Source organism: Xiphias gladius, chromosome 21 (assembly GCF_016859285.1).
Source record: "Xiphias gladius isolate SHS-SW01 ecotype Sanya breed wild chromosome 21, ASM1685928v1, whole genome shotgun sequence".
Taxonomy (NCBI): Eukaryota; Metazoa; Chordata; class Actinopteri; order Istiophoriformes; family Xiphiidae; genus Xiphias; species Xiphias gladius.
This window is the reverse complement of record NC_053420.1, coordinates 7995927-8008518: the sequence shown is the minus strand read 5'-3', so window position 1 is coordinate 8008518 and position 12592 is coordinate 7995927. Positions and strand designations below refer to the sequence as shown.

The following is a 12592-nucleotide window of genomic DNA, read 5'->3' as shown; positions in this document are numbered from 1 at the left end:
GTGCATTGACGTGTCCTGCCGTAGATCTATTACCAACGTTACGGTAGGGGAGAGGAAAATGACGTAGAGGCACACCTCCGGCTTGGAAGGACATCAGCCGGCCGAGGAGGCACCTCCGCAACCAAGGACAGGCCGACCAGATTGACTCCTCCGGCCGCAGCGGCGGACGCAAACGCACGGCCCTGCAGACCCGGAGATCCCCGTACCGAAGGCGTTTAACGGCGTCTGCACAGGCGTTTCTGGCCGGCAGCACTCATAGTATTTGCCCACCGACCAGGTAAGAAAAAAAAAATTAAATAAAAACACTGTATATGATGCTGTTAAAAATCGCGTCCTGTGTTGATTATGTTTGATGTGGATTATGTTTTAAATTTAGTGCCACATGAACACAGTCACCCAGGTTACATAGGAAATCATTGCTTGCCTTGCTCGTTTGTCTTTTTGTGCCTTTAGCCAAGTGGATTTTCTTTCTTTAACAGATGATGTGGCAGCGCCTTTTCTCCTCATCCTTTGCTTCTCTGGCTCTGATAGAAGCAGACGGTGTTGCCAGGGTTAAATAAAGCCATAAACATAACACACTCATAGAAAAGCTACCGTTCTGTGTGCAAGTTTCCGTTCTGTCAGAGAGGCATGGAGATAACACATTACATGTTTGCCTGATACCTCTGTTTCAGACCAGCTTTGAGAATGCCCCTCTGAGAGACAGAGACAGAGAGAGAGAGCTGGTTCCAAATTGAGCTCAACATGTTAAGCACTCAGAGGGACAACGGCTGTGCAAACTCTGCAGAAGCCAAGAAAACAGACCTGAGAATAACTGAGAAGAAATGCTGTAAGTAAACTCCCAAGTTTCCCACAATTAGATTTGAACGAGTTCTTCTGCATGACTGCTGTAAAAGTCCGCAGGTGCACATGTAAAGTTATACCTTGTATTGTTCACTTTGGACTGAATTCACCAATTGTTTCTGAATCACCTGGCCGTGACACTGGAGCTCCTTCATTTAGACTCCAGCCCAAAAAAGACAGTCTTCAAGGGAGTGATTCTCAGTAGGAAAGGAAGGAGTGTAGATTATGACCAGTGACATAAAAATACTCTGTGTGACAACTTCTGTGGTTTCCACTGTTCTTTAGAAAATGGCTTTTCTCTCCCAGGACGTTTCTTCCACTACTTTCTCCAGATGCCGCTTTTAATCCCAGTCCACAAATTATATTTGTGTTTAAAGAGACATAATTATTTTTGGTCCAGTACACACATGGCCTAGTTATTATGTTGTCTTAAGGTTGTTGTTTCAGTTACGTCTCAGTTTCGCTTAATTATTTAGTTAGTTAGTTAGTTAGTTAGTTAGTTATACAGCATATTTTGTAATGCAGGGGATTAGCTTTTGAGGGTCGGACATTATTTCCATAGAACTGTGTAGGACTTTTAAGTAATGTGCATGACAAATGTGTATATATATATCTGTCTCCTGTGCAGCATGGGCTTCCTACATGACAAATTCTCCTACAATGATCGTAATGATCGGCCTGCCTGCAAGAGGGAAGACCTACATGTCAAAGAAACTCACACGTTACCTCAACTGGATAGGAGTCCCGACCAAAGGTAGTACATGGCATGAGACACAAAAGCCTTCTCTGTGTCCAGAGTTTAAATTTTCGATTCATATTTCAAACTACAGTTGATACGGACATCCTGTCTATTCAACTTTTTAGTACAGTATATAATAGTTTACAAACTATACTCCCTTGTGTCGCAGTTTTAAATCGATATTTTAAGTCTGAATATATCTAAAGAACATTCGAACAACCTTAAAGATATCTGGAGGAGAATTGGTTGTTATTAAGACCTCAGACCGTTAGTGTGGGCCATCACAAGTATATCAAAAAGTCTTTGCCAATAATGTGTAACACTGTCTTTAACCTTCTGATGGATGTACATTGTGAATTCCGGGTGCTAAGATCACTAAGATGTTGATTACAGGTGAATCCTATATATTTTTTGACTTTCAAATACTTTCCAGTGATGGTCTGAATGTTTTTCTGTGTTGTTTGGTTTAGCAACCCTCCCGCTCAACCCCACATGGCATGTATATTTAAATGTATGTACTGTATGTCAGAGTATCTCAGAATAGGAAATAAAAATTTAGCATCATTCGAGTTGCAATAGTTGTCGTTGTTCCTAAAACTACCTCACCGGTGACTTCTGACAAGCACAGCGAGGACAGAGTGTTAATGTCATATGTTCATTTGCAGTGTTTAACTTGGGCGTGTACCGCAGAGAGGCTGTCAGAGCTTATAAGTCCTACGATTTCTTCCGCCACGACAATGAGGAGGCCATGAAAATAAGAAAGTAAGTTCAGCTTTTACAAACGTGCGCTCGTTCAGTCATTAAATGGGAGGTGCGCGTATCATCTGTCTCACAGTGAAAGAGGCTACATCATCTCTGCTGTCTTAAGTACACACATTTCTCTCAGTCAACATGAGTCTGTTCGGTCCCTGCAGCCTCCTCCACTGCTGCACCAGTGACTAAGCTGTTTTTTGGGCCAACAGTCGATATTCAGCTGGGGGCAGCACGGTGTTCATATGTACAAAAACAAACCACACGACAGAGCATCGACCACCACATCCTTGGGGTTATTAGATTGTAGCAGGTAAACTGAAAGTCACCGCTAATTTCTCCAAACAACAAAGAGGAACATAGAACATAGCTGTCTCTCTCCCTCGTGGTCTTATCAGGTGGTAATAATTGAAATGGGGTTTGTCGTGCTATGATGAAAATGTGAAAGGCTCTTGACAGCATCCCAGTGCTGAATTCTGACCTAGATATTAAACAAGCTGCTGCCGCTGTCACTCTGAGGCTGACACGAGCCCTCCAGGGTGTTGCACGGGTGTCCAACTCGGGACAAGCAGCTGCTGTAAATTATTCCGAGAGTTTGTCTTTTTGCTGCGTGACTCGTCAGCTGGGTGGGGTTAAAGGAGTAGTTTGACTTCTCGTGAAATACTGCTTTCTTTCCAAGAGGGAGATTAAAAGACTGTTTCTCTCATGTATAATATGCAAAAATACGAAGCTCCAGCCAGCAGCCGCTTAGCTTAGCTTGGCAATATTAGTCTAAACAGGAGGAAACGGCTTGCGTGGATTCCTCTGTAACAAAATCCACCTACCGTCACCTGTAAGCCCACGAATGAACTCGTCATATTTCCTCTGTTTAATCATTGTTTCAGCTAAGAAGTGTGAAACCGCCTTAGCTTCATATTTATCCTTACAGATATGTGAGTGGTATCAATGTTCTTATCCATCTCTTGGCAAGAAAGCAAATTTGCACAGGTCCCACAATGTTTAAATACTGTACATTTGGGACAATGTAGTGTTGTTCTCTTCAGAGAATCCCACCCATCTTCCCTCCATGTACCAAATTTGTGGAAAAATGTATTGCTGCTGACACACGAAAAGTAAACTGTCTGCATGCTTTGATACATGCTTTGATACCACTGGGGGAGAGAAGCTTGGTGTGTTTTGAGAGAACTGATCTTTTGACCCAGGTGACATGCACATACCCTTTAGAGAAAAATACCACAATTAAGACATGAGCCTTTTTTTTTTTTTAGATTGCCAGTCCGGTTGCTGAGCAAAGGCAGAAGCAACCAATAATTAAATACTACAAAAGCACTGAGAATCAAGATCTACATGATACCTGCAACGTAATACTAGTGATGCAATGATGTCAATGTCAGTGAATGTGGATTATACTGAATGACTATTTCATACTGAGGCTCTCTCTCCTGCAGGCAGTGTGCTCTGGTGGCTCTGCAGGATGTGAAGGCATACCTGACACAGGAGGGAGGTCAGATCGCAGTGAGTACTGTCTGCCTCTCTGTCCATCTGTCTCTCCGTATGTGTCTCTACCCTGGCTCCTTTCCCAAAGCTTTGAAATATCTAGAACAAAAACACATCTGGTATTAGGACAGTCTTAATCCTGAACTGGCCTACAGATATTTTACCGTAGGACACCCACATTATTATACATGAGAAATGTTTTCTTTGCGCCCCCCCTTGTCTTCCTTTTATCAGGTTTTTGATGCAACAAACACAACCAGAGAACGCCGAGACCTCATTCAAGCCTTTGTGAAAGAGAATGCATTCAAGGTGAGATTGGGAAAATTTTGTTTATATTGCTGTGTTGTTCATATTTTGCAATGATTTTATCTTTTCGCTCTTGGGCTTCGGTGGAAATTGGACTTTGATATTTAAATATTCACACTGCAGTTTCCTGGAATATTAGTATTCCAGGAAAACTGCACTACTTGTATGGTAGTATTTAAAGCGAGACTACAAGCTTTTGATGAACATGGGCCATTGTGGCCACAACTGGTAATTACAAGATAACAGCAGATTAAATTGGCTTTCGTTTCCGAAGAGTCAGCTGAAGACATCATCGTCTGTATCTATAATATACTAAAGGGTAATCTAACAGAAGCACAAGTATAAGAAGAGTCATAAAGTCGGTGAGCATACTCATCAATATCAGTTACTAAGCATCGATCTAACATTGGCCACTAAAAGCTACTGGTCATACCAGAACAAATGAGGCTGTTGTGACAAAAATCCAGAGTGTAATTACATGAGCAAGGTTGTGTTTTATAGCTTACAAGTTCAAATTTTCATTTGTAGGAAGAAGATTGGGTGTTTATTATTTCAATTTTGCACGGTGTCACTTTTACAATTTTTCATGCAAAAGGAGATTTTAGTCTAGAAGCGCACTTAAAGGAGCCACGTGGAGCTTTTGAGCAACAGTAGCGCTATGAGCCATGTTTTGACTAATGGGTCCTCGCTTTGTTTGTATCTTGTGCACCACGTGATTCGTGTTCCTGCTACCAGTTTTGTGCTTTTCCACTGACTTACAGCTGTTTGCATAAACGTAGCTACTGTATGTGCCAGGAATGCAGGGAAGAAGAAGAAGACTGCCAGCTAGCAAACATGGATATAAATAATGCAGGTTTCAAAAATATTTTTTTTTAAATCAGCTTTGTCAAATGTTTTATGAGGAAGAAAATACACTCAACATGTTTGTTAGGTGTTAGGGATGTACACGGTGCTTTTTTTGTGAGAAACGGTGAATGTAATCATACTTTTGATTGTTTACAAGAAAACCCCACAGGGCACCTTTAATCTCTGACCCAGAAACTGGATGACAGTGCGTCATGATGTTGATTCAGCCGACAGTTTCAGAAAGCTTCAGCATATGTCGACCTCAGAACTCCTCTCTTTCCAACAGGTGTTCTTCGTGGAGTCAGTGTGTGACGACCCAGAGGTCATTGCTGCTAATATTCTGGTATGATCTTATGTCACCTACGGGACTTCAAGGTTTGGCCTGTGACGTATCAGGGTCAACCCCTTAATCTGTTAATGTTCACGCTGTCTGCAGTGTTATGTGAGAACTGCCCTGCTTCCTCACATTTTCTGAATGTGTTGAATACCTGTAACAGGAAGTGAAGGTGTCCAGTCCTGACTACCCTGAGCGACACAGAGAGAGAGTAATGGATGACTTCCTTAAACGAATTGAGTGCTACAAGGTTACTTACCAACCATTAGATCCTGACAATTACGACAAGTAAGAATTGATCAGCTCTTACTGCTTCTCTTTATCTAAACAGGCCATTACGGTTAAAATCTATATTTAAAATACTACTGGGTCACTCCTGTGAAGCAATCTTTAGGAGGTTTTTAACCGAGCAGTTTGCTTCCTGTCATTTTGGAGAATTACACCGTGCAATTCAGAAAATAAACACAAGATGGTGACAGCAAAGAAACATTTGATTCACCTACATGATTTATTACCACCTGCAGGGACCTTTCTTTCATCAAGGTGATGAACGTGGGCCGACGTTTTCTGGTGAACCGGGTGCAGGACTACATCCAGAGTAAGATAGTCTACTACCTCATGAACATCCATGTCCACTCGCACTCCATCTACCTGTGTCGGCACGGAGAGAGCAACCACAACGTTGAAGGCCGCATCGGAGGAGACTCTGAACTTTCTCCTCGAGGGAAACAGGTACGACTTCCTGTTCTCTTTCATAATCCTCATTTCATGAGCTGCAAAGCGGGTGTCTTCCGACAAAACCCATTTACAAGCCTTCCTCAGGGAGATGGCTCATTGGGAGAAGGTGCACTTGACTTCTATATTATAAACACCTGAGTCATGACCTTTATCACATTTAATTCTCTCCATTTCCCATTTTCTTGTTTCTGTCCAGTGAACATTAATCTAATAAAGCAGAAATACCATTACAAAAAAAAAAGTAATGATTGATAGATGATGAACGGACAGATGATTGGAAACCTCTCTCTGTTTCTCCCACACCCCAGTTCGCCCATGCCCTGCGAGATTTCATCGAGGAGCACAAACTCTCAGATTTGAAGGTGTGGACGAGCCAACTGAGAAGGACCATCCAGACAGCGGAGGAGCTGCGGGTGCCTTACGAGCAGTGGAAGATACTCAACGAGATCGATGCTGTCAGTACCCTGTCATCTAACCTAACACATTTTGCAAATTTAAGAATCATTACGGTTTCATAGGGCTCTGGATTAGATAGATAGATAGAGACTATATATGAGATGTTTTCATGTTTCGATGATGTTTTTTGGAACGCTTAGGTTAGTGGGGGAAAGCCGGCCTTCCTGACAGCAGGTTACACAGTACAAAATTGTAAAATGTGTCAGTTTAGCGGTAAGTAGGAACTGCAAAAACACAAACTAGTTCAACCGTTTTGTTCCTTTTCAAGCATTAAGCAGCATCCTGAGGAGACACAAAAGACATGAAGAAAACCAAAGTTTGTAAAGAAACTGGTCAAAGAAAAGAAAACGTTCTCCAGGCACTCTCTGACAAAGCAAGGAGAGAAGTTATATGATAACTTCACTATTCACGCCCTGGTAAATACCCTGTGAGGTTGAAACCAGTGGGTGTTTTAACGGATATGAGTTTTATTTTTTAATATAAGTTCTCTCCTTGCTCTCTCTAAGAGTGCCTGAGGAGCATTTTCTTTTCTGTAACCAGTGTTTTTTTTTTAAATCTTCAAGTGCATCTTAATGTTCCCTGGACTTAATGTTTACCTGACTGAACATTTGGTCTCTGCATTCTTCTTTCAAAAGATACTGTTACTGTTTTTCTTTATATAGTCTCTATGTAGGCGATAAACGAATTCTGCATTCGTGTTTTCATGGCAGCGAAAGGGCTTCTCTTCACCGTACTCGGGCCTTTTGACATGAGAACAACTGTTTTGTTATCCTTCCCCAGGGTGTGTGTGAGGAGATGACCTACGAGAATATCCAGAAGACATTACCGGAGGAGTTTGTTTTGAGGGACCAGGACAAGTACCACTATCGCTACCCAGGAGGAGAGGTAACCTGAGCACACTCCTTCCATCCCTTAGTTTTGCACAGCTACAGTGCTTCTGTCTTAATCAGGGGTCCAGTCAGGCAGTGGATCCATTTAATTCCATCATCACCTTTCTTTGTCTAACAGAATTTCTCTCACTGTTCATTTTCTGTTCCTACCAATTGCTGTTAGAAGTTGTAAAAGTTCATGGGTAACTGTTGTTTTTTTTTTTTTTTAAACATAACCCCCCTACATTTAGATTAAACCTGTCTTTTCTGGCTCAACAGTCCTACCAGGACCTTGTTCAGCGATTGGAGCCGGTTATCATGGAGTTAGAGAGACAGGGCAACGTGTTGGTCATCTGCCACCAGGCTGTGATGCGCTGTTTGCTGGCTTACTTTCTGGACAAAAGTGCAGGTAGAAAAGCGGAAGACGTGCATCAGTTCGGTATACACACACAGCACAAGGTTATGACTAGTGTGCACTCATGCATGCAGATGCTGACTTGGGGTTTGTGGCTTTCTCTTCTTCCCACAGAAGATCTACCGTACATGAAATGTCCGCTCCACACAGTGCTCAAACTTACCCCTGTTGCCTATGGTAGGTCCCTCTCTTAGACTGAGCTTCAGTTTACACTATGAATGATCTTTACTCAGTATTTTATTCAAATGTATTTTATCTTATATCTTCTAGGTTGTAAAGTGGAAATGTTTTATCTTAATGTGGAGGCAGTAAACACACATCGAGACCGGCCTCTTGTAAGTTGCTCTGAATCAAGCTGAAAAATCACATTGTTGCACAAATGTGCATCCAGCATTGATGAATTAAAGTCACAAATGTCATCATATGTGCAAAATATTTGTGTATTGTTTTCTTACACAGAAATAATTTGTGAAACAACAAATCTCTCTGGTCTGAAGTCTAATGGGCTCTTCTTTGTTGTGTTTACTAGTTCAGTTCAATTGTGATGCAATCACACTTCATCCCCTGTATGTGAGACCTCTCTTCCTTGACTCCCTTTCTTCTATCCCTGTTTTGCCATGTCCCCTTTACCTTTAACCTTAAAGCTTGAGCTGTGAGCTAATGAATGTAAAATGAGTTGCTAGTTTGTAAATATTTTACCTTGATTGAAGGCTTGGCTGATCATGCTACCTTGCTTGGCTGCTCTTATCATTACCATCGCCCCGGTCACATTCTGATATTATGCTCAGTGATTATGTACACAGAGATTATGTATGTATGAAAAGCTGCTGTATTTGAGCAATTGCTCCCACTTTGAGATCCTTTTTTTTTTTTTTCTTTTAAAAAGTTTACTCCTTTGATTGAAGAAGGTGTTAGTCTGTCTGTGCGATCAGGGTTGTACCTGAAATATTCTGTCAATTAAAATGGCTTCAGTTGTCTTATCTGTTGCCGTGAATCAATGTGGAGAGGGCGGCTAGTTTGCTTGGCTGTGTTTGGTCAAGCCTCCCCTGGTGTTTTGTGTTCCCCAGATCATTTTCTTCCTTAACACCTGCGGTATTTCATCTCCTACCAGGATAAAATCCCGAGGGACTCTGCTCTCATACATCGGCGGAATAGTTACACTCCCTTGTCCAGTCACGACCAGGTCAAGCGTCCAAGGCTGTACAGCGCGGGCAACCAGCCCTGGCTACCTCTCGCCCCCACCCCATCAGCTCTGATGCCAGAGGAACGGCAAAGCCAAGTTAGTGAAAGAGTTACAGAATCCCCCTTTAAATTAGCCACCGTCAACTATAATCAGTCACCTCCCACCACAGTTGTAACCCTGCTTTTGCCATTCCCTCGCCTCCGATGTGGATCCTCTCGATGATTAAGTGTCTGTGTTGAAACTGACACACATGGAACCCATCTCTCTATCTGTTTTTCTCTCTCAGGGCATGTTTCGGGTCTTGAAACAGGTTGCTCTCTTCTTCTAATGTCGTGGCCTGTCCAGTGTTTGTCTTGCATGACCTCTGCTCCACCACCGGGCTGTCTCCGGCTTGAATATGCAGTACAGCATGTCTCTTATTTGCTGAGGAAAGCTCCCTATGAGTTAGCCTTCTGAGTTGATTGTGGAATACAAAAGACACACAAAAATCAAAGACATCTTGTATTGTTTTATGACAAGTGATCATAATAAACATAATATACATATTAGCTCTACATCTTCTAAAGTGATGATCCCATTTTTAAAAACTGAAACCCATTTGGGAAATTTTAAGGGAAATTTGAGAAAATTAATATAATACATAAATGACAGATTTGAAACTTACAAGAAGTGTTGAAATTTAAAAATGCATATTCGTATTTGTATGTGTTGTGCATTTGTTGGCCTTGCCTTGTGGGTACAGTGCTTCAGCCCATCTCCACATTTCTATCTATCTCTGTCTTTCTTTCTCCACGTTCTCGAACCCTGTCCTAAAGCCCCGGATAGGAAGCAGTTGTCTGTGAGTATTTCGGAGACTTGCTACATGTAGCCCACCCTTCATTTTCTTTCCCATACTTCAACTCATCTCATTTTAACCCATGTTAATATACAGTAAGTTACCACAGTGGTGTATTTTTTTTATGGTTTTCGGTCCTTAGGTTTCTCTAACCTTCCATCACCTTTGCACAAAGAAAGCTGCTATCGGCTATGTTTCAAGAGCACTTTATCACGCGCTGATTTTTTTTTTTTTTTTTTAGTAGTTTAATAATTGGCTGCAAAAGAGAAAGCGACTACAATAAAACTCTTTCATGATAGTCTTTGTAATCCACCTGTGTATATACAGAATTTTAAAATGGTAAAATAATGGCAAACAAGTAACCATTACACATACACACGTTAAATTATGGTAATTCAAGGGTGTTTGAGTATCGATGAAAGTGAAGTGTGCAAGATTTTGATTTGGAGCCAATCAAGGGTCAGAGTGTGATTAAAAATGAAACACTTCTTGAGAATGTACTAAAGAAAAGTCTTCAGTATTGTGACGGTTTTACCACACCTCACATAATGACCTAGTTTCTCAAATAGGAACGTAAGACTCCTGGGCTGCCCGGGAAGCTATTAGATTCCTTGAATAGCATTTGCTGCTGTAAGGCATTAATTTGTGAATGTCAGTGACATTTTCTTTTTCTTGAAGGAGTCCCTGTGTGAAGGAATCGACTTTGACAGCCCCGAAGAAACTAGTGGCTGTGTCCGCTTCTGAGTGAAGATGAAAGCCTCTTTCTAAGCGGCACAATTCAATCGTGAACCAAAAGATCGAAAGAAATGTTTTTTGATTTTTTTGTTTTTTTTGTTTTTAACTGCATTTTTGTAAATCATAGTCAGAGTAAGTGTAGGACGAAGTCAAAGTTTGATTTTGAAAAAGAGGCCGCCCAGACACCAGATCATTTTTGTTCCTAGTTATCTCAACTTCCTGTTTGTCTTTACTCCGCATGCTGAGACTTGGAACTGCAAGCTTTATCTATAGTATCAAACACGCCTGCATGTGCAAAAGAAGAAATCAGTGAACCAACAGAACATACTCTATTACAGTAAATAATACAATGCCTTACTGAATAATAGATATACTGATAGAATTAGCTCCTCTATATGCCTCCGAATGTAACAGGAACAAGTTATGCATTATTATGATGAAAATCAATTTTCTCTATTGCAAACAGAATATGTCATAAAGTAGATGATGTAAAAATATTTTTCTAATACAAATGCACTCATCTACCGTATACAAACGATCTGTAGTCGTGATTCTTATGTATTCCGAAGCCATCATCTGTTATCTCTTATGTCATGGATTTGAGAGAATGGTACTCATCGGGTTCTGCAGGAGATTAAAATACTGTACTGAGTTTCGTCCTTCTGTTAATGAAGCATCTTATTTGTTGTCAGAAAATACACCAAATTGCTGGAGATACTTTGTACCAGCAGTAGATGAACAAATTTTGCTTTTCTGTCACAGGCTGCCGTAAAGTTGTTGCCCTGCTCAAAGCAGCCTACTTGTGCCTTTTTAGCTGACAATAAAAGTGAGTTTTGAAGTGACATGATTTTTTTTTTTCAATAGAAATGTAGGAGACACATGAATCTTTGCAGTACATGACACCTCTCCCTAATGGAGGGATCCATATCTGATATATGTTATTTATTTATTTAGTTTTGACCTTGATTTAATTGTCCCTTGTTTAATGTAAAGTTGTGGCAAAATTATTAGAGAACTGAATGACATGGTTGAAAAAAAAAAAAATCTGCCTTGCTTGATAAATATTAGGCCTTAGTTACTGGGATAAAGACAAATTCAAGGGTGTTACAGTTTATGATTTTAGAGCCTGATAGGTATGGGATGTTTGGTCTATATTTGAATACTGTACTTATGTACAATTTTGGGATACTTGCACATTACTCTGGTACTTCCATTTTATGCTACTTTACACTTCTACTACACTACATTTCAGAGGGAAATATTGTACTTTGAACTCCACTACATTATTTGAGGTACTAGTTGCTTTTCAGATTAAGATTTTAACATAAAGATTTTCTAAGATTTTCATAAAAAACGTATGATAACCTCAGAAAATAAAAAAAAAACACTGTTAAAGATCGAATCAGTGGTTTCCAAACATTTTTACACGTTACCAAAAAAAAAAAGTGTCTAGTTGGGCCCCAGTCACAGATGTCTATGAGTTGTTAACAGCTTCACTAAAGAGTGACTCCCCCTCTAAACTTCTCACATGGTTTAATTCAATTTAAATAAACATCAATCATCTCAGGACCCCCTCAGATTTATGTTTTGATGCTTTTGAGGGGCCGGACCCCTACGTCGGGAACCGCTGGACTAAACGTAGCGAACTGCACGTGAAGTAGTTAAAACTGCAACAGTAAAATGCTGCTTACACATGGATGCACCAGTATTAGAAATCAAGCAATGTCGGATAGAACCAGTCATCATTCACAGGAGGCATTTCACTGCAGAACAAGTACTTTTACTTTCAGTACATTTTGCCAATACTTCTACTTAAATAGGAATTTTTGAATGCAGGCCTTTTGCGTGTAGTGGACTATTTTGACACTGTAACGACAGGAGGGTCAAGTATACGACTACTCCCCAAAACACATGCAACATAACCGAAACCAAGATTGTGAGATGTTTCCCTAATCTGAGCCAGTTACGCAAGTCTATAGCGAGTAAGGGCTGTGCAGATATACGCCACAAATTATTATCAAACTTGACGTGGACAGAAACGCTTGA

At 40.7% G+C, this 12592-nt stretch overlaps 1 protein-coding gene across 9 annotated transcripts; it reads left to right on the top strand.

Moving 5' to 3' along the window:
* The first annotated feature begins 92 nt into the window (after positions 1–92).
* On the top strand, positions 93–11371 carry pfkfb2b (6-phosphofructo-2-kinase/fructose-2,6-biphosphatase 2b). 9 transcript variants are annotated; one of them, XM_040115996.1, is made up of 18 exons: positions 93–277; positions 480–551; positions 675–829; positions 1472–1597; positions 2248–2344; positions 3781–3847; positions 4064–4138; positions 5268–5324; positions 5479–5603; positions 5840–6047; positions 6362–6508; positions 7290–7394; positions 7658–7787; positions 7908–7970; positions 8064–8128; positions 8905–9072; positions 9792–9814; positions 10490–11371. In XM_040115996.1, the coding sequence occupies exons 3-18, from the start codon at positions 745–747 to the stop codon at positions 10557–10559; spliced, it is 1611 nt and encodes a 536-aa protein (XP_039971930.1). In that variant the 5' UTR covers positions 93–277; positions 480–551; positions 675–744; the 3' UTR covers positions 10560–11371. The 9 variants fall into 9 exon arrangements, 8 of the variants coding, with proteins under 8 accessions (XP_039971930.1, XP_039971931.1, XP_039971929.1 ...); XR_005706311.1 differs by having other exon boundaries at positions 480–829; positions 9263–9814; positions 10490–10562; XM_040115997.1 differs by lacking the exon at positions 480–551.
* Positions 11372–12592: the final 1221 nt, after the last annotated feature.